This window comes from Haliotis rufescens, unplaced genomic scaffold (genome assembly GCF_023055435.1).
Source record: "Haliotis rufescens isolate VD_foot unplaced genomic scaffold, xgHalRufe1.0.p SCAF_7, whole genome shotgun sequence".
NCBI lineage: Eukaryota > Metazoa > Mollusca > Gastropoda > Lepetellida > Haliotidae > Haliotis > Haliotis rufescens.
In genome coordinates, this window is record NW_025964361.1 from 5,784,409 (window position 1) to 5,810,378 (window position 25,970).

General features: G+C 44.1%; 2 protein-coding genes across 6 annotated transcripts in view; one reads left to right on the plus strand and one right to left on the minus strand.

Annotated features, from left to right (window-relative positions):
• Positions 1–7: 7 nt before the first annotated feature.
• LOC124149633 (acid-sensing ion channel 1A-like) lies at positions 8–19,440 on the plus strand. 2 transcript variants are annotated; one of them, XM_048387732.1, is made up of 9 exons: positions 8–1,923; positions 3,890–4,312; positions 9,287–9,416; positions 11,079–11,177; positions 13,392–13,632; positions 14,257–14,319; positions 15,792–15,957; positions 17,766–17,857; positions 18,920–19,440. In XM_048387732.1, the coding sequence occupies exons 1-9, from the start codon at positions 1,751–1,753 to the stop codon at positions 19,066–19,068; spliced, it is 1,536 nt and encodes a 511-aa protein (XP_048243689.1). In that variant the 5' UTR covers positions 8–1,750; the 3' UTR covers positions 19,069–19,440. The 2 variants fall into 2 exon arrangements, with proteins under 2 accessions (XP_048243689.1, XP_048243690.1); XM_048387733.1 differs by having other exon boundaries at positions 10–1,923; positions 13,392–13,572.
• A 3,238-nt stretch (positions 19,441–22,678) lies between these two features.
• LOC124149634 (serine-rich adhesin for platelets-like) overlaps positions 22,679–25,970 on the minus strand; it is a 230,381-nt gene continuing 227,089 nt past the window's right edge. For all 4 annotated transcript variants that reach the window (XM_046521359.2, XM_046521360.2, XM_046521361.2 and 1 more), the window contains 2 exons: positions 25,687–25,860; positions 22,679–24,849 (listed from right to left, as the gene is read on the minus strand). In XM_046521359.2, the coding sequence (XP_046377315.2) occupies positions 24,592–24,849; positions 25,687–25,860 (432 nt within the window). In that variant the 3' untranslated portion in view covers positions 22,679–24,591. The remainder of the gene's footprint in view (positions 24,850–25,686; positions 25,861–25,970) is intronic.

The following is a 25,970-nucleotide window of genomic DNA, read 5'->3' on the forward strand; positions in this document are numbered from 1 at the left end:
AAGTCAGCGAGCCTGACCACCAGTTCCTGTTAGTTGCCTCTTACGACAAGCATACTCGCGTTATACGACATGAATGGGTTGCTGAAGACCTATTCTACCCCAGATCTTCACGGATCATCTCCTAATGCAAATTGCCCCTTGGATATACATGAGACCCCATGGCGAGGTCTCAAAGCTAGCTATATTTCCATAGTTTTGCACACGTGTAAACTGATGCATGTGACATGAGTATTGATTTCATTTTATGTGACTCTCCATTTGTATTCTGCAGATAGAAACGATTTGTCAATTCTACCTTGATTTCTGTAATAATGCTGCAACCACATGAATAAAGCTTTTATCAATGATAAACCTAAAGTATACAATCAAACAAGGCAGGGATTCCATACGCCTCTGCTTAAAGTATCGGCAGTATCGGGTGCGTTAACTGAGAAAACATTGTTTGAACTATAAATTGCTTAATGGTGCCTGGTGGTATTTCGAAATGAAGTCAATAGATGAAACCGATGTGGGTCCATACTGGTTTGTAAATGAACAATAGCTCAGCCCTAACTATACATAAGTGGTGGATGTTAGGTGAGAAACGTGAATTGTTTCCATCTCTGCGTACATTAGCGCTCGCCTTCACTGCAAACTATGTCATTTAAACAGTCGCGTATTATACACCAGCAACGCATCCTCTCAATCCAGTATGAAAGGACGACATATCTGTGGACACCCGACGTAGGCGTTGAAAGCGAAGCAGGGGCTTTTCTGGTGAACTTCGAGCAGTAAAGGTGAACAAGATCTTGAAGCCGTTTGTGGGTGTCTCGTAGTTATTGAAGGCGAACAAAAACAACGGTTTAGCCTGGACAAAAGTCATTAAAGTCGGACAAGTACAAGCGTTGAGGATGAAGGGGTCGCCATGAGGTGAACAAAGACCTCCATTGAGGCTGACCCAATAGTGTTATTGTGCGCACCAGTAGCCGTTAAAGGGGCATCCATCGGAGGCAATCCAGTACCTGTTAAAGGTGAACAAAAAGCGAGCGTTTTTGGTGAACCAGTCGTCGTTGAGGGTAAACCAGTGATTGTTTATTGTGAACAAAGAACAAATGTGGATAACCAGTCTCGGTTGAGGGTGAACCAATAAACGTTGAGGGAGAGCCAGTAAACGTTGATTGTGAACCAGTAACTTTGAGGGAGAGCCAATAAACGTTGATTGTGAACCAGTAAACGTTGAGGGAGAGCCAATAAACGTTGATTGTGAACCAGTAAACGTTGAGGGAGAGCCAATAAACGTTGATTGTGAACCATTAAACGTTGAGGAAGAGCCAATAAACGTTGATTGTGAACCAGTAAACGTTGAGGAAGAGCCAATAAACGTTGATTGTGAACCAGTAAACGTTGAGGGAGAGCCAAAAAACGTTGATTGTGAACCAGTAAACGTTGAGGAAGAGCAAATAAACGTTGGGGGAGAGCCAGTAAACGTTAGGGGAGAGCCAGTGGTCGTTAAGAGTGAACACAGAAGAATCGTTGTGGGAGACGTCATTTGGGTGGAACAGGAGCCTAACTACTAGCTGTGGATTGTGAACAAAGGACAATGGTTGAGGATGAACCAGTACCCGTTGAGCGTGAACTCAAGTCGTTGAATGAAGACAAGCAGTTGATGTGACCGAACTGCTAACAGATGAATGTAGACTAGATGCTGATGTGACCGAACTACTAACAGATGAATGTAGACTAGATGTTGATGTGACCGAACTACTAACAGATGACTGTCGACAAGAAGATGGTGGAAACGCCTGGTGTGCAGACCAAGATGGCGCTGTCTCCCGGGGATAAGTCGCCGAGAGCGTGGCGTCAAGTCTGGACTTCGTTTGCTGAAGACACCAGCCTCCACGCCTGCAATTATCTGGCGAAGACGCAGAGGACACGGGCCGAGAGGTAAGGGATTCAACATTTATTGTTTTGAGAGCACTGTGTGGAGTTAATTTCTGGTGCCCACTACACCCTCCCGACCCCAGCGTGATGTGGCTGCCATTCTAGTACTAAAAGCGTCGTACATCACTACCCACTACCCATCGCCACCCTGTTAACAGCGACACAGGGCATGGGTAGATTTGATTTATCACCTTATTTCTTATAGCCACTGTGGTGAATAAATAAATGTCCGAAGATTTAGTACAGGTTGTCTTAGGGTGTGGGGTACGGGTGGCCCAATCGTCTAAGGCTCCGTGATTTGCTGTGCGGAGTTGCGTCCCTTGGGCACTCCAGAAACCTATGATTGTGGGTTCGATTGAGGGGTAAAACTCTGCACAGCGAATCGGGGCGCCTAAGACGACTGGGCCCCCCTTGCCCCCCGTATCAGTATCAAATGGTGATTATACCAAGTGTTCGGGAAAAGGTAAGCGTACCCTGTCTCACCGTTGGCACCAGTCACAAACACATGCAAAGCCACGTGGTCCTGTGCACAGCGCACAGGACACATATTAGGTGAAGTTAGCAACGTCGGTCTCGGAGGGTAGTTGGATGGGTGACCACGTTCAGCAGCTTGACTACTGAGAGTTTCTAGCGCTTCGGTCCTGCACATGTACATGTGGTGTATCCTTGTGAGTGACTTTGTTCGAAATGTGTCTCTGTTCACCCAGCAGTGAGTGGGTACCCGGTAGGATGAGATGGTAATGTAGCTAACCTTCTATCGCCTTACAGGCAGCTTGGGTTGTATGCTCCCAAGGGAGCTGAGAATGAAAATCGAGTGCTCACTGATCCATTGACCGGGGTAATAATAGTGTAGCGCTATGAGCATCCACTTGGTGAATGGAATCTGGCGCATTTTAAATGCACTTATTATTATTATTGTTGTTGTTGTTATTATCATTATAATTATTACAAAGAATTGTCTCAGATACGTTTTGAAACGTCGCAAGATCCATGGGATATGACAAGCAAGAAAGCGACTCTTGTTCAGAAGTTGTTTGATCAAGATTACATCATTCAAGGCCTCGATCAAGATATTTAAAAGTTTTACGGTAGACATGTGGAGGACATTTCCAAATTTGACGCATCAGTGACAAAATTCACTATTTTGACTTGTACCATATCTTCCCGCGTATTTTTTCAGGTGAACAATTGATGTGTTTGTGACGGGTGCTACCGGCTTGGGCGGGATACGCTCACCTTTTCGCGAAAACCTGGTGTCATCTATGCTTTCACCAGAGAATATTTTTTATGAATATGGAAAGGGTTTTGTCGCTTTCATTTATCCCCCCAACAAAATCGCACTTTTTTAGCATCGAATCGATGCAGATTGTGTCTACTGTCATGATCCATCATAACGCAGCCATCACGAGGGGCGTCATCCGGTTTACTGCTCATTACTCGTATCAAGTGTGACCCTTCACACAAAAAAGTTTCAGCCATATCTGTGGATTATCATGGCGAGAAAGATAATGCCAACTACATAAGATCAAAGAACATTAACTGAACTCTCTAAAACCATAAAGTGTCGCCAGAAACATCAATTACTTACAATCAGGAAAGTAGTGCGTCATCATCTGACCTAAGGTTATCAACATGGTGTAGGTCTTCAGCAACCCATGCTTGCCGTAAAAGGTGACTATGTTTGTAAGATGCGACTAACGGGATTGGGTGGTCAGCCTCGCTGACTTGTTTGATGCATGTCATCGTTTCCCAACTGCGTGGATCGACGCTCATGGTGTCAATCGATGGAGTCCAGACTCGATTATTTACAGACCGTCATTATGTAGCTGGAATATTGCTGAGTTCGGCGTGAGTTAAACAACAAACACACAAACACCATAGAGTAGCCAATCACGGACCTGGAATTCGATCTCACGCAAGTGTTTGATACCAGTTATCTCTAATGGGTTAAGATCGTGTCTTCTTTCAGAATATGGTGGTTGATCATCTTTTTCACAATGGTCACCTGCCTGCTGTACATTCTGGGCGACCTGTTAACAAGTTACTTGAGGTACCCAGTTATTACCAAGTCGAGTGTGGAATATCTCCCGTCAATGGAGTTCCCCACTATAACCTTCTGCAACGCTAATGGATTCAACAGCAGCATGGCGGAAAACGCTACCGATGTGAAGGAAATGTTCTTGTGGTTTAACCCAATTCTCAGGCGTGTTATAAAAAGGAACACGTCTTCAGTGCTTCCCTCACTGAAGATGCGACAGGACACTCTCTACAAAGCCATGTCCCTCAAGAAAGAGGACTACGTGCTGTTGGCCCTGCTCCGAGAACAGGATGTGAGTCTCGAGATGTTTGACGAGATTAGTGGCAACGTAGGCTACTGCTTCCGGTTTAACAGGTATGGTTTTTTTAACAAACAACCACCTGAATAGAAATATCGTATGCAATGGATGACCGTTGCAATCTCATCAAAGTCAGATCTTAGTTCTCGCTATCGCTAAAGAAAGATCTGAGGACATTCCATTAAGGGTCACGTCAGAACGACCTTTCATCCAACCAATCAGAGCGTCGCTTACCAGATCATGAAACGGACAGTCGAAATGTGTTTTCTAATAATGCAACCACGAAATATTTAACAAGGGGTATTCCGAACGACAGTTTTATGATTATATCCATACAATCTAGGCCATCTATAAGCCATTCCAGAATGTTCTTCTTTTCAGTTTTATTTTTTTTAATCGAGAATACGTCAAAATATGTTTCGAAGCGTAGTCGCCAGTTTAAAACTTGTGTCGATAGCTCGAGAAAGCATCCCTCTGATTGTCTAAATGGCCATTTCTTGTCAGTCATTTCATTGGTCGGACAAAAATCGCGAAAGGTCGTTCTGACGTGACCCGTAATAGGATGTCCTCAGATCTTTGTTTAGCGGTAGTGAAAACTAATATCTGATTTTAATGAGATTGTGACCGTTGTCGACAACAAATGTAGCTTACAGATCTTCCAATTTCTCCTAAAGCGCCCAGTGCTTGATTACGAATGAATGAGTGGGTGATGGAAAGTTCTAGTACTCCTCAATCAGCATTATTATCGGTACTGAATGTAAACAATCGTTTCTGAAAGCTAGATAAACTAAAGGATCTATATTTGTTCCGAATCCACATTAGGCAATGGGGACATATCATACATCGGGATCCAACAAGGGACAAGTGTGTCAATGAAAGTAGATAATCTAGCCTGATAGAGACGGCCATTATCCCATTACTACACCTGTACGGCGCGAGCGCACCTGACAAGGTTGGTTGGTTGGTTGTTTTGTGGTTTAACGCCGCACTCAGCAATATTCCAGCTATATGACGGCGGTCTGTAAATAATCGAGTCTGCACCAGACATTGCAGTGATTAATATCATGAGCATCGATCCACGCATTTGGGATTGATGACATGCATCAACAAAGTCAGAGAGCCTGACCACCCGATCCCGTTAGTCGCCTTTTACGACAACCATAGTCACCTTTTACGGCAAGTATGGGTCGCCGAAGACCTATTCTACCCCGGAATCTTCACGGGTCACCTGACAAGGATGCCACCTAGGCGTCGTATGTCTGATACGCCTGGAGTGACCGTACCAGTGAATACGTCACACACTATACCAAACGGATGACGATGTGTTGCCTGCACAAAAGGTCACCTCAACAGTTCCCTACATAGAAGGCCACTTTAAAGGTAGCCTACATAGACTAAAGGCCTCCCCAAAGATGCCTACATACAAGGCCTCTTCGAAGATTGCCTACATACAAGGCCTCCTCAAAGATTGCCTAAACACGAGGCCTCCTCAACCATAGCCTGCATACAAGGCCATCTCAAAGATTGCCTAAACACGAGGACTCCTCAACGATAGCCTGCATACAAGGGCTCCTCAAAGATTGCCTACATACAAGCCCTCTTCAAAGATTGCCTACATACAAGGGCTCCTCAAAGGCTGCCTACATACAAGGCCTCCTCAAAGATTGCCTACATACAAGGCCTCCTCAAAGGTTGCCTACATACAAGGCCTCCTCAAAGATTGCCTGCATACAAGGGCTCCTCAAAGATTGCCAACATACAAGGCCTCTTCAAAGATTGCCTACATACAAGGCCTCCTCAAAGATTGCCTACATACAAGGCCTCCTCAAAGATTGCCAAAACACGAGGCCTTCTCAAAGATTGCCTGCATACAAGGCCTTCTCAAAGATTGCCTGCATACAAGGGCTCCTCAAAGATTGCCTACATACAAGGCCTCTTCAAAGATTGCCAACATACAAGGCCTCCTCAAAGATTGCCTAAACACGAGGCCTCATCAACGATAGCCTGCATACAAGGCCTCCTCAAAGATTGCCTAAAGACGAGGCCTCCTCAACGATAGCCTGCATACAAGGGCTCCTCAAAGATTGCCTACATACAAGGCCTCCTCAAAGATTGCCCACATACAAGGCCCCCTCAAAGATTGCCTACATACAAGGCCTCTTCAAAGATTGCCTACATACAAGGCCTCCTCAAAGATTGCCTACATACAAGGCCTCCTCAAAGATTGCCTACATACAAGGCCTCCTCAAAGATTGCCTTAACACGAGGCCTCATCAACGATAGCCTGCATACAAGGCCTCCTCAAAGATTGCCTAAACACGAGGCCTCCTCAACGATAGCCTGCATACAAGGGCTCCTCAAAGATTGCCTACATACAAGGGCTCCTCAAAGATTGCCTACATACAAGGCCTCCTCAAAGATTGCCTACATACAAGGCCTCCTCAAAGATTGCCCAAACACGAGGCTCCCTCAACCATAGCCTGCATACAAGGTCTCCTCAAAGATTGCCTAAACACGAGGCCTCCTCAACGATAGCCTGCATACAAGGGCTCCTCAAAGATTGCCTACATACAAGGCCTCCTCAAAGATTGCCTACATACAAGGCCTCCTCAAAGATTGCCTACATACAAGGCCTCCTCAAAGATTGCCAAAACACGAGGCTCCCTCAACGAAAGCCTGCACACAAGGTCTCCTCAAAGATTGCCTACATACAAGGCCTCCTCAAAGATTGTCTCTATAGAAGGCCTCCTCAACGATAGCCTGCATACAAGTAACACTCAAAGATTGCCTACATACAAGGCCTCCTCAAAGAATGCCCTAACACGAGGCCTCATCAACGATAGCCTGCATACAAGGCCTCCTCAAAGATCGCCTAAACACGAGGCCTCCTCAACGATAGCCTGCATACAAGGGCTCCTCAAAGATTGCCTACATACAAGGCCTCCTCAAAGATTGCCTACATACAAGGCCTCCTCAAAGATTGCCTACATACAAGGCCTCCTCAAAGATTGCCCAAACACGAGGCTCCCTCAACGAAAGCCTGCATACAAGGTCTCCTCAAAGATTGCCTAAACACGAGGCCTCCTCAACGATAGCCTGCATACAAGGGCTCCTCAAAGATTGCCTACATACAAGGCCTCCTCAAAGATTGCCTACATACAAGGCCTCCTCAAAGATTGCCTACATACAAGGCCTCCTCAAAGATTGCCAAAACACGAGGCTCCCTCAACGAAAGCCTGCACACAAGGTCTCCTCAAAGATTGCCTACATACAAGGCCTCCTCAAAGATTGTCTCTATAGAAGGCCTCCTCAACGATAGCCTGCATACAAGTAACACTCAAAGATTGCCTACATACAAGGCCTCCTCAAAGAATGCCCTAACACGAGGCCTCATCAACGATAGCCTGCATACAAGGCCTCCTCAAAGATCGCCTAAACACGAGGCCTCCTCAACGATAGCCTGCATACAAGGGCTCCTCAAAGATTGCCTACATACAAGGCCTCCTCAAAGATTGCCTACATACAAGGCCTCCTCAAAGATTGCCTACATACAAGGCCTCCTCAAAGATTGCCCAAACACGAGGCTCCCTCAACGAAAGCCTGCATACAAGGTCTCCTCAAAGATTGCCTAAACACGAGGCCTCCTCAACGATAGCCTGCATACAAGGGCTCCTCAAAGATTGCCTACATACAAGGCCTCCTCAAAGATTGCCTACATACAAGGCCTCCTCAAAGATTGCCTACATACAAGGCCTCCTCAAAGATTGCCCAAACACGAGGCTCCCTCAACGAAAGCCTGCATACAAGGTCTCCTCAAAGATTGCCTACATACAAGGCCTCCTCAAAGATTGTCTCTATAGAAGGCCTCCTCAACGATAGCCTGCATACAAGTAACACTCAAAGATTGCCTACATACAAGGCCTCCTCAAAGATTGCCCAAACACGAGGCTCCCTCAACGAAAGCCTGCACACAAGGTCTCCTCAAAGATTGCCTACATACAAGGCCTCCTCAAAGATTGTCTCTACAGAAGGCCTCCTCAACGATAGCCTGCATACAAGTAACACTCAAAGATTGCCTACATACAAGGCCTCCTCAAAGAATGCCCTAACACGAGGCCTCCTCAAAGTTTGCCTACGTACAAGGCCTCCTCAAAGATTGCCTGCATACAAGGCCTCCTCAAAGATTGCCTAAACACGAGGCCTCCTCAACGATAGCCTGCATACAAGGGCTCCTCAAAGATTGCCTACATACAAGGCCTCCTCAAAGATTGCCTACATACAAGGCCTCCTTAACTATATCTTGCATACAAGGCCTCCTCAACGATTGCCTGCATACAGGGCCCCCTTAACGATATCCTGCATACAAGGCCTCCTCAACGATTGCCTACATACAAGGGGTGCCTCAAAGATTGCCTAAAAAGCCTCCTTAACGATTGCCTCCTTAGTAAGCCGACTCAAAGACTGACTACATAGAATGCCTCCTCAAATATTGCCTTCATCGAAGGCCTCCTCAAAGATTGCCTACATATCAGGGCACCTCAAAGACTACCTACATATATGGCTACCTCAAAGATTGCCAACATAGAAGGCCACATCAACGATTTCCTATATGCCAGTTTACACTACAAGGACACTTTAAAGATTGCCTAGATAGAGTGCCACCTTAACGGTTGGCTCCATCGAAGGCCACCTCAAAGGTTAATCCACACTTTAGCTAATTTAATAATGTCATAAGTCATGATAATAGGAGCCCCTTCAATGTCAACTTGGTTTCAGCCATCTAATGAACTTCCAGTCGCCCTTCTATAACCGTCAATGACAGAGTTGGGGGACCTGCATGTTTGCATCATAAATAGACAAAAAATTGTATTTGTATTTTTCTCATATCACTTTGTACTATTTAACAAGCTAGGCATTTTAAACAGACTTCGGTGGAAGCGATTTTCGATTTTCTCCGACATCACTTCCGAAAAGTGTTTGAAACTCATCACCAGTTTAATTTCATTCATACTACAGTGTCTGTTTGTTAGCGAACAAATGATCCGGCGCCATGGAGCCCAGACAGCAGGCGTCCCAGGCCCGTCGGGGTCCCTGCAACTGCTCCTGGACATCCACCAGGAGAACAACTTTCCCGGCCCATACAACCAGGCAGCCATGATGGTAATAGTGTTCACTACTTCCCTAAACACTCATCTTCCCGAGGCAAGGGAGTTAACTGACTTTAAAAGTCCAGCTTCCACCGTTGACGAACTAGGCTGCAATTATGGAGTTATTTTTTGTACGGATAAGAATTTATGGATGAACAACTTCTTTATCACAATTAAGAGCGACTTTTCGGTGCAGGTTCTAACACCGTTATCAAGCAAGTGATTTACAGAGTGTAGTTGGCAAGTATATTTACAAGTAAGAGGCATTGATTATACAGTAGAGTAGATATTGTTATACTGGCGTAGAGAAGCCAGTTATGTACACACAAGGGTAGTGATGACAATCATCGGTGAAGTCAGTGACATAAACAAAGGATGAAGCCAGAAATATAAACAACGGGATTATGGCTGATTGGGGTCTTTGATGAATTGATGGTACGCCGGGGGTATTAAAGAAGTTGTTCATCCATAAAATGCTTACTTAGTACTCCAACTTCTAAATGCCTATCAAAGAAGTTATTTTTTGTCTGGACTAACGAGTCTATGCATAGGCCAAACAAAATCTTGTAACGAAATCGACATCTGTTTCATCAATACCATGGCAGCTGCCGTACCGAATTCGTTCGATTGCATGATTTGCAAAGCGTGTGTACCATCAATATGCCGTCAACAAATCTTTTCATGTTTTTAATCAAGTTGCTCGCGTGATTTGATGCACTTCGCGAAGTGAGACCAGTTGTATTACAATATACATTTTGATTATCGATCAGATCTTCTTGACTGTGCCCCGCCATTTTGTTTGAAGCAAACTGCTAGTGATAAGAGAAGTGGAATCTGATTGGTCAGTAGTGGGGAAATAAAAGGGACATAACTTGTAATAGCCACTGGTGGCGCTACGATCGAGACCAGAAATTCCAGCCAAGTCAGTTAATTTCCCATGTGAAGATGCTAAACCCTGTGAAACAGAGACCATGAAATAGGCTTCTTTATGGTCTCTGCTGTGAAATGACGCTCACAAATGTCCACTGGTCTGTATAATAATGACCGCCTCCGTGGTCCAGTGGTAGAGCGTCCGCCCGGAGAGCGGAAGGTCCGGGGTTCGATCCCCGACCGCGTCATACCAAAAGACGTTAAAAGATGGTACTTGTTGTAACTCTGTCTGGCGCTCGGCATTAAGGGGCTAAAACAAGGACTGGTCGGCTCGGAGTCAGTATACTGTGTCTGAGTGGGGTATTCATGTTAAACTGCGGCATGGTATCTCAGTGAGCTAGCACTATAAATCGGCATCAGTCCGGACTAGTACAAGCAGCCACACAAACACACACACGTACATGCAGGTCGCTATATAAGTGCAATAATCTTGGACGCGACGTTAAACCCCATTTCACCTCACCTAAACCTGTATGATAAGGTAAACAAAAATATGAAATCGCACTGCCGAAAGGAAAATAAGATTTAAGTTCTATTGCTATTGGAGAAAGAGCTCTACACGGCCGAGCTGAGGTAAAAGTGGAATCTATCCACTTGTTGGTGGCTTATAACGCTGCATGATTCTGTCAGACACTGCCTAGTGATCCACTTGCATCCACAATGTTCGCGTGTTACCATTACTCGAAAGAGGATTTAACAGCATTAAGACTTGTAAAGTAATCCGGAGTTGACTGATCTGCTACAGGTATACATCAATCACCCGTCCGACAAGCAGAGTTTTATTGATCCCGCGATTGCTGTGGCCCCAGGAACGACAGCTTACATCTCCATGACCAAACACCAGGTAGGCGACGTTCTGTAAAACTTTATGTTTCTTTGACAATATTTGATGTAGTAAAATAGAAAGATATCTAAGCGCGAGCATTTCTAAACACACAGCCAATGACAACCTCATCGCATATTGGATTAAATTGGGCATAGTTGATGTTGCAGTATTGACAGCGGCTGTATCTCAACTTAACTTGCACTGAAACCTACCACTAGGACCTGTACAGGGTATGCACATGAGGTGATGTCACCTGGCCAGCGTAGGCCCTCTGAGTCTGAAGTGACCACACCCATGAAACGTGCCTACAGTGATTGCTTCCTCAACGTTGCCTGCAATGGGGGCTTCCTCAACGTCTCCTGCAGTGAGGGCTTCCTCAACGTTGCCTGCAGTGATTGCTTCCTCAACGTCTCATGCAGTGAGGGCTTCCTAAACTGGCTGCTGTAAATGATTGAAGAACGTTGCTTGCAGTGAGGGCTTCCTCAACGTTGCTTGCAGTGAGGGCTACCTAAACCGGCTGCTGTAAATGATTGAAGAACGTTGCTTGCAGTGAGGGCTTCCTCAACGTTTCCTGCAGTGAGGGCTTTCTCAACGTTGCTTGCAGTGAGGGCTTCCTCAACGCCTCATGCAGTAAGGGCTTCCTAAACCGGCTGCTGTGAATGATTGAACGACGTTGCTTGCAGTGAGGACTTCCTCAACGCTGCTTGCAGCGGGGGCTTTCTCAACGTTGCCTGCAGTGAGGGCTTTCTCAACGTTGCCTGCAGTGAGGGCTTCCTCAACGTCTCCTGCAGTAAGGGCTTCCTCAACATCTCCCGCAGTGAGGGCTTCTTCAACAACGTATCCTGTGTTGCCTGCAGTTAGGGCTTCCTCAACATCTCAAGCAGTGAGGGCTTCCTCAACATCTCCTGCAGTGAGGGCTTCCTCAACGTTGCCTGCAGTGAGGGCTTCCTAAACGTTGCCTGCAGTGATTGCTTCCTCAACGTCTCATGCAGTAAGGGCTTCCTAAACCGGCTGCTGTGAATGATTGAACGACGTTGCTTGCAGTGAGGACTTCCTCAACGCTGCTTGCAGCGGGGGCCTCCTCAACGTTGCCTGCAGTGAGGGCTTTCTCAACGTTGCCTGCAGTGAGGGCTTCCTCAACGTCTCCTGCATTAAGGGCTTCCTCAACATCTCCCGCAGTGAGGGCTTCTTCAACAACGTATCCTGCAGTGAGGGCTTCCTAAACCGGCTGCTGTAAATGATTGAACAACATTGCTTGCAGTGAGGGCTTCCTGTGTGTTGCCTGCAGTTAGGGCTTCCTCAACATCTCAAGCAGTGAGGGCTTCCTCAACATCTCCTGCAGTGAGGGCTTCCTCAACGTTGCCTGCAGTGAGGGCTTCCTCAACGTTGCCTGCAGTGATTGCTTCCTCAACCTCTCATGCAGTAAGGGCTTCCTAAACCGGCTGCTGTGAATGATTGAACGACGTTGCTTGCAGTGAGGACTTCCTCAACGCTGCTTGCAGCGGGGGCCTCCTCAACGTTGCCTGCAGTGAGGGCTTTCTCAACGTTGCCTGCAGTGAGGGCTTCCTCAACGTCTCCTGCATTAAGGGCTTCCTCAACATCTCCCGCAGTGAGGGCTTCTTCAACAACGTATCCTGCAGTGAGGGCTTCCTAAACCGGCTGCTGTAAATGATTGAACAACATTGCCTGCAGTGAGGGCTTCCTGTGTGTTGCCTGCAGTTAGGGCTTCCTCAACATCTCAAGCAGTGAGGGCTTCCTCAACATCTCCTGCAGTGAGGGCTTCCTCAACGTTGCCTGCAGTGAGGGCTTCCTCAACGTTGCCTGCAGTGATTGCTTCCTCAACCTCTCATGCAGTAAGGGCTTCCTAAACCGGCTGCTGTGAATGATTGAACAACGTTGCCTGCAGTGAGGGCTTCCTCAACGTTGCCTACATGGAAGGCTTCCTAAAAAAATGCCTGAAAGAAGAGCTGCACCACAGTGAACATTTTTTCAATGCCGACATCGTCAGATATCGAATAAACTTGTTTGGGGGCGAAGCTTCCCTGTATTGACTCAGGTCTTACATAAATCTCACGTGAGGCAGAGGCTTTGACTTTTTTAAGTTTTATCACAGTGCGTCAGCGTAATGTGAGAGGAAAGCCCAAAGTACCGCGCTGGCAATATTTTATCCTTCTTGTCAGTTGCGTATGTATTATGACTCCTAAACGATCTGCTACATGTTTTTACTGGCAGTACAAGTTCCTGCCGAAGCCGTACAAGTCGTTTGGTGCTGACAACTGCCTTGACACCGACAGTCCCAGCTTCAGGAACCCCCTGAAGTATGCGCCTACCTACAGCTGGGAGGCATGCATCTCAGAGTGTCTCTCCCACTACACCACCACCAACTGTGGGTGTAAGTCCATTGAAGACCCTGGTAAGTGTGATACCCGACTCTCCTCCACCAACTGTGAGTGTAAGTCCATTGAAGACCCTGGTAAGTGTGATACCCGACTCTCCTCCACCAACTGTGGGTGTAAGACCATTACCGACCATGGTAAGTGTTATACCCGACTCTCCTCCAGCAACTGTGGGTATAAGACCACTGCAGATCCTGGTAAGTGTGATACCCAACTCTCCACCACCAACTGTGGGTATAAGACCACTGCAGACCCGGGTAAGTGTGACACCCAACTCTCCACCACCAACTGTGGGTATAAGACCACTGCAGACCCTGGTAAGTGTGATACCTAACTCTCCACCACCAACTGTGGGTGTAAGACCATTACCGACCCGGGTAAGTGTGATACCCGATTCTCCTCCACCAACTATGAGTGCAAGCCCATTACAGACCCGGGTAGGTGTGGTACCCGACTCTCCTCCACCAACTGTGAGTGTGAGACCATTGCAGATCCGGGCAAGTGTGGTACCCGACTCTCCACAATAATCGCGGATATACGACAATTGCAGACCCCTTTTAAGTGCAGTGCCCGACTCGATCTCCACCACCATATGTGGGCCAGTGGCAACTGCAGACCCGATTAGGTCCAGGCCACTGTGATGTATAGCACTCCTGGCCTTCTTAAGCACATGTACCTCTATCTACAATTTCATGTTTCAGACGAGCTGCCCTACCCGTACTGCACGATGGAGGGGTTCATGACCTGTTCATTGGGCTACATGCGTAAGGGGCTGTTCATTCACCACGTCATCCACGACAATCCCGTTTATGACATAGCCATTGCATTATGATTAACACCCTGGACCAAATCGCTACAAAACGGAAGTGACGTCACAATCTCATTCGCTCAAATCACAAAGTGTTTGTGTTGTTAGACGGACATTGCTGATAAGACGGCTATTTTTAGCGCCGGGCATTGGGCTGTGACAGAACGATGCCATGACGGCCTATGTTAGCATGGTTGTCAATCGGCCAAGGGTATTTATCCCAATACAAGAAGAGGGTGTGAATCAGCTAAAACAGTGTTCGCTCTCCTCGCACATACCTTAATGGATTTCATATATTATATATGAAAAGGGAGGGGTCCAAAATATCAAAATCCTCTCTCAGGTAATTTAACAGCCTACACCATAGTACATTTGGTTGTCAAAGGTGGGCGGACCCCCTGGATCCTCCTGTGTCATGGCACCCAAATACTTAGGCCTCAATCCCGTTTCCGACCCGTGAAGATACGGGCTAGAATAGGTCATCCGCAACCCATTCTTGCCATAAGAGGTGACTGTCGGAATCGGGTTGTTATGCTCGCTGACTTCATGTTATCGTACCCCAATTGAGTAGATCGATGCTCATGATGTCAATCACTGGATTGTCTGGTCCAGATTCGATTATTTACAGACCTCCATCATATAGCTGGAATATTGTTGAGTGCGGCGCTAAACAACAAACAAACAAACAATCCCGTTTCTCGTCCGAGTTTCGTCCCTTGGGACCGAACATTTGATATTCTTGGGGGCGGGGCCTATGATTCTGTATCGAGATTGGATACCATGTCAGCAGCTTCGGCTGCAAACCCAGGTATTGTTTAGATCTTTATTTTTTATGAGCCTGACTTTTTTAAAGAATAACACCTAACAAAAATGTATGTTTATGGCAGGCAAATTCTTTTTTTCTCCAGAAATCTGAAGCATTATTATTTTTATCAAGAATTTTCAGGGACAATTCATTCTTTTCGATAAAATCCCATTCGGTCCCTTAGAGGTGACAGGATCTGGTGGTCGTGAGTTTAAGTTAACCTTATCTGATCCGAGTTTTATCAGCAATACCCACATCCGTTGAATTCATCAAAGTAAACGTCTGCATAGCTGTCCTGCTTCAATATGGTGACACGCCGTCCTGAAACCGAAGTGCTGTCACGCGGCGTAAGGCCAACTTGTCCCCCACAATGTTGGAGTGAGTGAGTGAGTATGGTTTTACGCCGCTTTAAGCAATATTCCAGCAATATCACGGCGGGGGACACCAGAAATGGGCTTCACACAATGTACCCATGTCGGGAATCGAACCCGGGTCTTCGGCGTGATGAGCGAACGCTTTAACCACTAGGCTACCCGTGACATATGTGGTGACATATTTAGCAAGAATGAGGTAGGGTTTGATATTAGATTTTCTATAGGTTAACCTTCGTTGTTTTTGTTTAGAAACCATATACGTCAACCATACGTCACAGCGAGAACTCTGCCACTGCGAGAAGCCGTGTAGATTCTTTGTGTACGACACCAAACTATCCTATGGAGCATTCCCATCCATGGCGGTCACCAACTATATGGTTGAGAATAACTTTGTGCCGTCGGCTGAATATGCCAGGTACGTGTATGTCACCTTGTTTCATCTGAATCTTTGTTACGATATGTTACCCAACTATATATAGAAAGGGAAAATTGTTTCATAACCATCTGTACCACACAGCCCGGGTCATCTTCCCGAGGCAAGAGCGTTAACTGACTTTAAAAGTCCAGTTTCCACCCTTGCCGAACTAGGCTGGAATAACTGGGCTCGATCGTAGCGCCACCAGTGGCTATTACCAGTTATGCCACTTCTAAGCCTCTCCTACGGACCAATCAGATTCCACCTCTCGTATCACTTGCGTTCGCTTCACACAAAATGGTGGGACCCAGTCAGGGCGATCTGATCGATAATCAAGATCTATATTGTGAAAAAACGGGTCTTATACCACGAAACGCATCAAATGACGTGAGCACCTTAACTAAAAACATGAAAAGATTTGCAAAATATCTGCTGACAACGAGTTGGCGCGGCACATGTTTTGCAAATCATGCAATCGACGAAAATCTGCACGACAGTTTACGAACCGGATTTCGATTTCGGTGCGCGATTTTGATTGGACTATGCATAGACTCGTTAGTCCAGCCAAAAGGTAACTCCATAATCCCAGCCTAGTTCGGCAAGTGAGTGAGTGAGTATGGTTTTACGCCGCTTTTAGCAATATTCCAGCAATATCACGGCGGGGGACACCAGAAATGGGCTTCACACATTGTACCCATGTCGGGAATCGAACCCGGGTCTTCGGCGTGACGAGCGAGTTCGGCAAGGGTGGAAACTGGACTTTTATAGTCAGTTAACTCTCTTGCCTCGGGAAGATGGCCCGGGTATATTACTGTAGGATTAAAATGGGTCGCAGATTTACTCTCTACGTTTGTGATATCAATAATTCATTTTAGCTTTCGTAAAAGCGGTGGGGTACCTAGACTTGCACACGTCTCTAGGGCAATACTTTTTAGTTTCAATCATAACTTCTAGATTATATAAATACTAAGGATAAGTTGCCCCTATAAGAGACGTACTTAGATGTACTGTCCGCCTACCTGCACGGCCCCGTTCAACAATGCGATCTTAGCGCTAAGTCTGTCGTAAGTCTATGTTAAAGTATGGAGTTACGATCGTCTTACGGCTACGATCGCTTTGTGGAACGGGACCCTGGACTTGCCTATTGTAAGAACTATTGTAGAACTGCTATACGTACATTGACTTATCATTCAGTACATCCTTAGAGCAAGGCTACGATGTAGCCTGTTGGTTAAGGAATACGCTCGTCATACAAGTCCCGGATCGAATCCCCACACACGGTTTTAGTTATTGGTTTGCCTGGTCCAGACTCGATTTGGCTGGTCCACATTCGATAATTTACAAACCGCCGTCTACACTGAATATTGATGACGGTGGCGTAAAACAACATTCACTCTCACGGAGAAATGTCAACATAACGTTCATGAAGCTGTTATTATGTAGCATTATTCCAATTGCGTGGATCGATGCTCATGATATCAATCACTGGATTGTCTGGTTCAGACTCGATTATTTAAAGACCGCCGTCATATAGCTGGAATATTGCTGAGTGCGGCGTTAAACAACAAACAAATCGAACAATTTATTCCATAGTGTTTCAACGTAAAACAGTTAATGACATGGTTCATTTGTGTGTGTACGCACATTTACTGGTATACTTTGCTTCATGGTCAAGCCAAATCCGTGGTCATTTGTTTTGAAACTGGAATTTCTACGCCGCTCTAAGCAAAACGTATATATGTGGACCAGCAAATGAATACAAATATACGGCTTATGAAACGACTGTTAATAGCCACCATTCATTACAGACAAAATCTGATGCACATCAACATATGGTACGAAAGGTTGATCATACAAAAGCTTGAATACGAGCCGGAGTACACATTGAACTCTATTGTAGGTAAGTTGTCTCCCTTTTTATTGAAATTTTACCACTTATTCATGATTGTAATTTTTCGATGCAAATCATGTTATACTTGCATTGACATGTATGATTTATTAGTATGGTGGAGTGTCATAAAAGATAAACAGTTAGGCGCGATACGCTTCAAGGATAAAGGGCTTAAATCTGCATTTTTACACTATATTGCCACCATAAATTCTCAAAGATACGTCCTTTGACGAAGAGTTAAAGTAGAATCGACACATGGTTCTGTACACTGGTCTCAGATTCTAAACACATAGGCGTCACTCGGCTTACCTCAGTCCCGCATGTCATCTCGGTCAGTAATGAGAGGAATCCATATTTGAACTGGATTCATGTTTAGTTTCACCTGTTTACGTGACTATCATATTACATCTATTTTATCATGAAATTCATAGTAAAGACATAAGAAAATCGAGGATCAAACCATGCAATATCGCTATTGTGTGCACTCCACTGCAGGATGTCATTCGTGAATAAAAGCGACAATATCCTTTCCATATTCATTTTAAAAATACATGTTAAAAGCGGAGGCGATTGTACTATTCCGAATATATCCTGAGCATGTGTTTATGCATCACTGTCACATAGTGATGATACTAGGTTTCCTGCCCTACCGGTGGTACCCGTCACAAACACACGCAAAGGCAAGACAATTGTTCACCTGAACATATGGTACGAGTCAAAATAGGGAATTGCATGGGACATCAATCTGTGCCATTCCGGAATAAGCCGAATAGGCATTCTTGTAGGCTGCGGAAAGATACGAGTTGTGACGAAGGATCCCTGTTGGTTTTTGTTGGTAACGGAATAAGCCGAGTGGATCGAATGATGCGGGTGTTTACTACATAGAGTGCCCTCACTCAAAAATCTTCAGTTCGCTACGTAATAGTATGGCATTGTTCGTTTTTTCTCTTGCTATCAACCACTCGTTTGCCTGCCCCAGATTCGATTATTTACATGCCGCTGTGATGCAGATTGTATATTACTGACTGCTACGTATTTCAAGTGACTCACAGTGTTATTGTTTGTTTCTAGGCACCCTGGGAGGTCAGATGGGTTTCTTCCTTGGGGCGAGCATTGTGACGCTCTATGAACTGTTTGAAGCCTGCGTGTACTCGGTCAAGGCCTTTGTCAAGAACCGTATTACTCGGAAACAAACACACCGCACTCATCCGGGGCACTAGAATCCCATCATCCTCTGCATGCTGTGTACTGTTCACGCATGGCTGGCTTACGGTCTAGGTTGAAGTTATTGTTTTGAAAACTTGCTGATTTTGTCTGAACAATAAATAACGCTTGAGGTCCATAGTTTGGATGATGGCATTTATCAAAATCGGCTAAGATTATTACACGTTTCATTTGTTCAATAGAATTTAATGAAAAATACTTGGTAAATGTGTCTATGAACTTTTATTATTTTGCAGGGTTAAATCATGAAATTAGAGACAACAGGGAGATACAATAATTCATAATTCATTCAAGTTTGCTTGATAACGGTGTTAGAACCTACACAGAAACGTCGCTCCTAATTGTAATAAAGAAGTTGTTCATCCATATATCTTATCTTTACTTAGTACTCCAACTTCTAAATGCCTCTCAAAGAAGTTATAATAATTCATGTTGATGCACTGGTGTAGACAGCCAGGAAGCTGTTTAGTCCAGCGCAACCTCTTAAAGATGAAAAAGAATTTCCAGGAATTCATCTTGAAAAAGCAAATTTACTGAAACGCCATGACAAAACCATCATGTACAGACCCAGTTCAATACCAATCATATACTTCAGAGCGGTAGATATCGATACGTTTAGCTCTTACAGAAGCGCACGTAAAATATAGAATATGTTGTTATTTGGGGATTTTATTTCACCATCTACACATTTGTGGACGACACACCACAATACTGGTGTATTTATTATTGAGAAAACAGCTCAGTGAATTAGTCAAACTAGTCTGAGAGTAATTGTGTCTTTTGTTCGGACATATTTGTTGACAATACTCTAAAAACAAATATTCATTGACAGTGCTGGTGCCTGGGGCTTTTTTTCAACATATGTGCAAATCTCCACACCTGAAGCCTGTTGCTGCATCTGATCTTGTGAATGTCAGAGGATAGGCCAAGTGGTTCAATAGTTCTTACATCATACAAAATACCTGGTTCACATCTCAGAATAGCTTGTCATAACCATTTTTGGGTGTCTTTTTGGTATATGTGACTATATAGTTTCTGCTAAAACTGTAGGCCAAGGTTCAGTTTTCTATGCAATCTTGATCAGAATTTGTGTGCATGGAGTCACTTAGGCAATATACAAAATGGATTTGTTGTCTTCAAGGCTCCAACATATTAATTCTGCTACTTGAAACACTTGCTTGTTGTAAGAAGTGACTAACAGGATTGGGTGGTTAGGCTGGCTCCCACTTTCTCATGACATCAATCACTGAATTGTTTGGTCCAGACTTGGTTATTTACAGACCCCTGTCATTTAGCTGGAATGTTGCTGAGTGCGGCGTTAAACATACAAACAAACAAACAATCTTCACAGGGGCCTTGACCTTACACAGAGTCCCTCACTACTTTCTTGTTTTCCTAAGTACTTCTTAGACCGCACTCAGCAATCTTCAAGCTATATGATGATAGTAGCTTTTCAGTTTTCTGCCCGACTCAAGGGATGCTATGCACCTGGCTTCATCCTCCCACAGTAACTGCTTTCGAGTTACCCTAGACAAACTCTCTTCAGTCCATAATTAACCTTGGGTATGATCTTGACCCTTAAAACAAAAGATCAAGATCAAATTGAGGTGAGGTGAAATGGGGTTTAATGTCGCGTTCAAGATTATTGCACTTAAATCGCAATGTGCATGAATGTGTGTGTGGCTGCTTGTACTAGTCCAGACTAATGCCAGTTTAATGGCGCCAGCCAACTGAGATACCATGCCACAGTTTGGATACCCCACTCAGTATACTACCAGTCCATGTCTTATTCCCCTTTAATGTCAGGTAGCCTAGTGGTTAAAGCGTTCGCTCGTCATGCCGAAGACCCGGGTTTGATTCCCGACATGGGTACAATGTGTGAAGCCCATTTCTGGTGTCCCCCGCCGTGATCTTGCTGGAGTGTTGCTTAAAGCGTCCTAAAACCACACTCACTCACTCACTTTAATGCCGAGCACCAAACAGGGTAACAACAAGAACCATTTTTTAATGTCTTTTGATGTATGACACATCCAGGAATTGATTCACTGACCTCCAACACTGTGTCACATCCCTGCCAAAGGTGAACAATTCTGACAAATGTTAACGCATCCCATTTCTATGGGTCGGTTTAATGTTTGTTTGTTTGTTTTTTTGTTTAACACCACTCAGCAATATTCCAGCTATATGACAGCGGTCTGTAAATAATCGAGTCTGAACCAGACAATCCAGTGATTGACATCATGAGCATCGATCACATGCATCAGCCAAGTCAGTGAGCCTGACCACCCAAACCCATTTGTCGCCTCTTACGACAAGCACTGTCTCTTTTTACAGCAAGCATGGGCTGCCAAGACCCCGGATCTTCACGGGTCATCTGTTCAAGGTGAGGTGAAATGGGGTTTAACGTCGCATCCAAGATTATTGCACTTATATAGCAACGTGCATGTACGTGTGTGTGTTTGTGTGGCTGCTTGTACTAGTCCGGACTGATGCCGATTTATAGTCCTAGCTCACTGAGATACCATGCCGCAGTTTAACATGAATATCCTACTCAGACACAGTATACTGACTCCGAGCCGACCAGTCCTTGTTTAAGCCCCTTAATGCCGAGCGCCAGACAGGGTAACAACAAGTACCATCTTTTAACATCGTTTGGTATGATGCGGCCGGGGATCGAACCCCGGACCTTCCGCTCTTCGGGCGGACTCTCTACCACTGGACCACGGAGGCGGTCTCGTCTGTTCAATGAGTACAACACAGGTATAGTTCACACACCATTTATTGATGATTGTGGTACTGTAGGAGCAGCAGAAGGTAGTACAGCAAGGAGGGTCAGCTGACTATAGGGCTAGTACATGTGGTTATCATCGTAACTCATGCGTAGCTACAGTCGTAACTCACATGTAGCTACGCATATACAACTTGACCAAAGTCATACAAAAGTCATACATAGGTATGCCAACTCAATCATGCCACATACACAGTGCATGATTGCATACACAGCGTGAACACTCGTGTATGTGCAATACAGATATGATATTGCATAAAAATGTAGGTAAAGTAAAATGCTGGGTACAAGCTGCTTCTTATCATCATGCTTACATAGGTCACACGTAGTACGCAGATAGGGGTAAAGACTCATGGTAGCCAGCCAACTAACATCATTACGTTACTCTGCCTAGAGGAATACCCTAACATACCGTATTCGATGTAATAAGCGCCCTGCCCTAATAAGCACTCACGGCGATGTTTGCTAATATATTGGCAAGTGAACAATCCCAATTAGCACCGCTTCAGATTGATCAATGTACACAAGACTTAATTTAGACAAGACAAATTTATTTGTGTATAATACGCACTGGTGTGTTATATGCACCCTTAATTATTGGCAATTAAATTCTGGAAAATATATGTGTCGTATATAAACATTTTAGGCTGTCAGCATAAACCACAAAATTAACCATCTTTCAACTATTATTTTCACCAAAATAATATTCTAATAAGAGCCTCCTATTTCTAATTTTGAGAGTGCCCTGGGTGCTTATTATGTAGAATACGGTACATCAAATCTTTTGAAATGACAATAAATAGTCAACTACAAAAATATCAAATCTACAAATTCAAAAAATATCTCTCATGCTTTATTGCTGGTTTAGAAACATTGTATGTTGACATTGACAACTTGGAGGGAGATGATGACAGCAAGATCTTAGTAGTTTAACATGCATGCACCAAGATATCACGTTCCCAAGTACACAGTCACAAATAACTTATTGCAATGAAAAAATTGTTTATTAATAAACTGGTGAAAAATAAACAATTGATGTTTTATCTTACAACATGTCACGTCACAACCATGCTTGTTAAAATACCCAAACAACCTCAGAAAATACCTTGTGTGAAAATATCCGTGATGGGCTTATGTATTGCTAATATATAAGGCCAAAGATCACACAGTCAGGAATTTCATTGAACTAGCACTTTAAGCACCTTTTATAATGCTCAAAAATATGGCATAACTGTAAACTACACATGAAAACTATTCACAGATTAATGGCCAACTTTATCACATTGTACATTAGTTTCATCAGACTTGTCCATCATGGTCCACTGCAAAGGAAATTCATTTAATCGATCAGAGTAATATCATAATGTGTATGGTTATCTCCCTTGAATCAGATCATAACTTCACTAATGAAATCACAAATATGTACAGTCATACGCGCTGACAGATTAAGTTGTCATGGCGATCTTTTAAATATCTAGAAATATTTGGCGCCTTAAACATCCGGTGAAATTTCGAAAAAGAAAAAAATTGCAAGCACTTTAAGATGGTGTGCCAGCTAAAATACAAAAGAAGATATTATGGACAAAATTTACAAATAAAACTGACAGAAGGAACCACGAAGGGCGTATGTACAGCATCGATTACAAGAGGGCCAAGTTCCAATAAACTGCATCCAAAAGCCTCATCATATATGCTTCCAAATGACTATTTATCATAATCTCAAAATAAATTTCAAACAGTTTACACCAGAGTCAAGCAGATTCAGTCCTATAAAAGACCTTTCTTAATTCCTAAACCAAAAAACGTACACACAAAAAGAGGTTACGATGGTTGCAGTTTCGATGTTTTGATGAAATCAGTTATGGTAGAGAATCAGGATAGGTAGATGTGTCTTCGCCTTTCGAGCAACAATAATTTATATACAGCGAACACGGGCAAGTTAACCAAGTTGTGATGATAACAATGAAGACAATCTGAAGTGGAGATTATGATGTCTATTTTTGGTGTAAATCTGCAATCAAGACCTACATCCATATGCAAAACACAGAGAAAACTCTGCGACATATGCATCCTACCTTCCACTCACAACTAGGAGTCACAGACACTCAAGGAAGGAGGGTTTATACTGTGGCATTTGCATATTGTTTGTTTCTTTGTGTCTTGGCGACAGCTTTGGTTCATCCATCCATTGTCACATAGTTTCTTCAAAAACTGAACACACTTCGACTCCTCAGAATCAGTGAATAACGAAAATATATATATTCTGAGGATCAACAATCCAGTGTCCAGTTCAATTTGACAGACTGTATGGTTTTGACAGCAAGAAGCATCAAAGGTTTTATCACAACAACATCCTGGGAAGAACGGTGCACTTGGAACACCAGAATTGTTTTCCATATCTTCTCATATGTATTTGGCAGAGTTGTCTTCCCTTTGGCCATAGTGGGAACTGTCCACAAACCTTGCATATTCGAATCTTTCTTTGGACTATTCTAATTTAATGAAACCTATTTCGGCTCCATATTTTAAAGAGCTTTTTCAGAGTTTGACAAAAATCATCTTGTCAGTAGAGTTGTTCTATGTTAATTGATGGTTAATAGTCTTAGCTTCCTTGTAAGGAGACTGGTTAGAAATGGCTGGAGCACTGTCTCTCCTTGTCAGGGTTAGATAAATTGCCCTCTTCCACATGACGAGAAGAGTTGTCTCCCTTGTTAGAGTTATGTCCCTTATGTTAGACATCTGGGATACTTTTCTTTAACTCCTGAATCTGTTCCTCTCCAAGCATAATCTTGTCCTCCAAGTCCTGTCTGTCTATTGTCAGTTTCGACTTCATCTTAATGAAGTACATGTAATCATCAAATTCGTCATCGGAAAGGAAGTTACGAAGCATCGTAGCCACACTTTCACTGCGCTCGTCAATGTCTTCCTTTAATCCTTTGGCATCCTGGTACTTGGCATTGAGACGTTCACGCTTGTCGATTGTCATTTTCTGTAAAACAATGCATATAATTTAAATATCCATATTTTATCAGCCGCTATACTCTCTCAATGAGCTAGAGTTGAAATATTAAAGACCAGTCATCTGAAACATTGATTATTGTTGTTGGGGCAATATTATCTTTTCTGACATTTTCATTCCAAACATGTCACATGATCCTACGTACGCTAGAACTGCCAAAACCTTGGCTACTCAGCAGCCATATCAACCCATGCAAGGGCCATGCTTTATATATCATCCAAAAATTGGTTTCCACAAGAGATGACGCTGGTGCAGACCATTGTGATGTCATACAGTCACAATCAAATGACACCACTAATCTCTCTTCCCATGAAGCTGATAAGCTCTACTTCTTACACTCAAGACACTGGTTATTTCTGTTTTCAAACAGAAAAAGTTGGAAGCCTTGGATATTTTCAACTTTTATCACCAATCATCTTATATATTTGATCTCAGAGGATGAGATTTTTTTTAGGCTAAAAAAATAATAGTCTTGGTTCCCAGGCACCGCCCACATCATCATAAAGTCCACAGCACCTTTCGTTATTATTTCCATTTTCAAAAATAAATAATCTTAAAATATTCTGCATCTCTAACACACAACCCTGGCAGTGAAATGCTACAATACTTAAGAACAACATGATTTCACGGCTATTATTGTGAACAAAATTTGATTACATACTAGCTTGTACAACTCCTCCCACCCCACCTCATCCAAAAGAAACACCACTCCCGCTCTATATTTTCAAAAGCCATTGCCTGAGAACCAATTCTCTTATTTTAAAACCTTACATATCTGTCACCAGTGTGTCAGGACAGTGTTTTTACCTTGGTCTTGGCATCAACGTTGGGCCCAAGACTCTGCACTGCATTCTCAGCTCTCGCCAGCTGCCCCGACAAGTTGAGCATGAGGCGTACAATCTTCTCCAGCTCATCAATGAAGCGGTTGAACTTGCCCTTCTCTGCCGGAGTGCGCGCCTGTCTCTCCACCACCTCACACACCTGGGGAAGGAAGAGCGGTGTTACAGTCAGCAGACGGCACAGATGCATTAGACTTTTCTATTACCCATAGGGTTAGAAACAACAGTCATAAAAATAAGTAAACCCCACCA

Bases quoted from the DNA above. Each gene is read 5' to 3' on its own strand.
- LOC124149633 (XM_048387732.1), top strand. From the start codon at position 1,751: ATGACTGTCGACAAGAAGATGGTGGAAACGCCTGGTGTGCAGACCAAG. The intron at 15,958-17,765 runs GTACGTGTATGT...CATTCATTACAG, and splicing joins CCGTCGGCTGAATATGCCAG to ACAAAATCTGATGCACATCA. The intron at 17,858-18,919 runs GTAAGTTGTCTC...GTTTGTTTCTAG, and splicing joins CACATTGAACTCTATTGTAG to GCACCCTGGGAGGTCAGATG.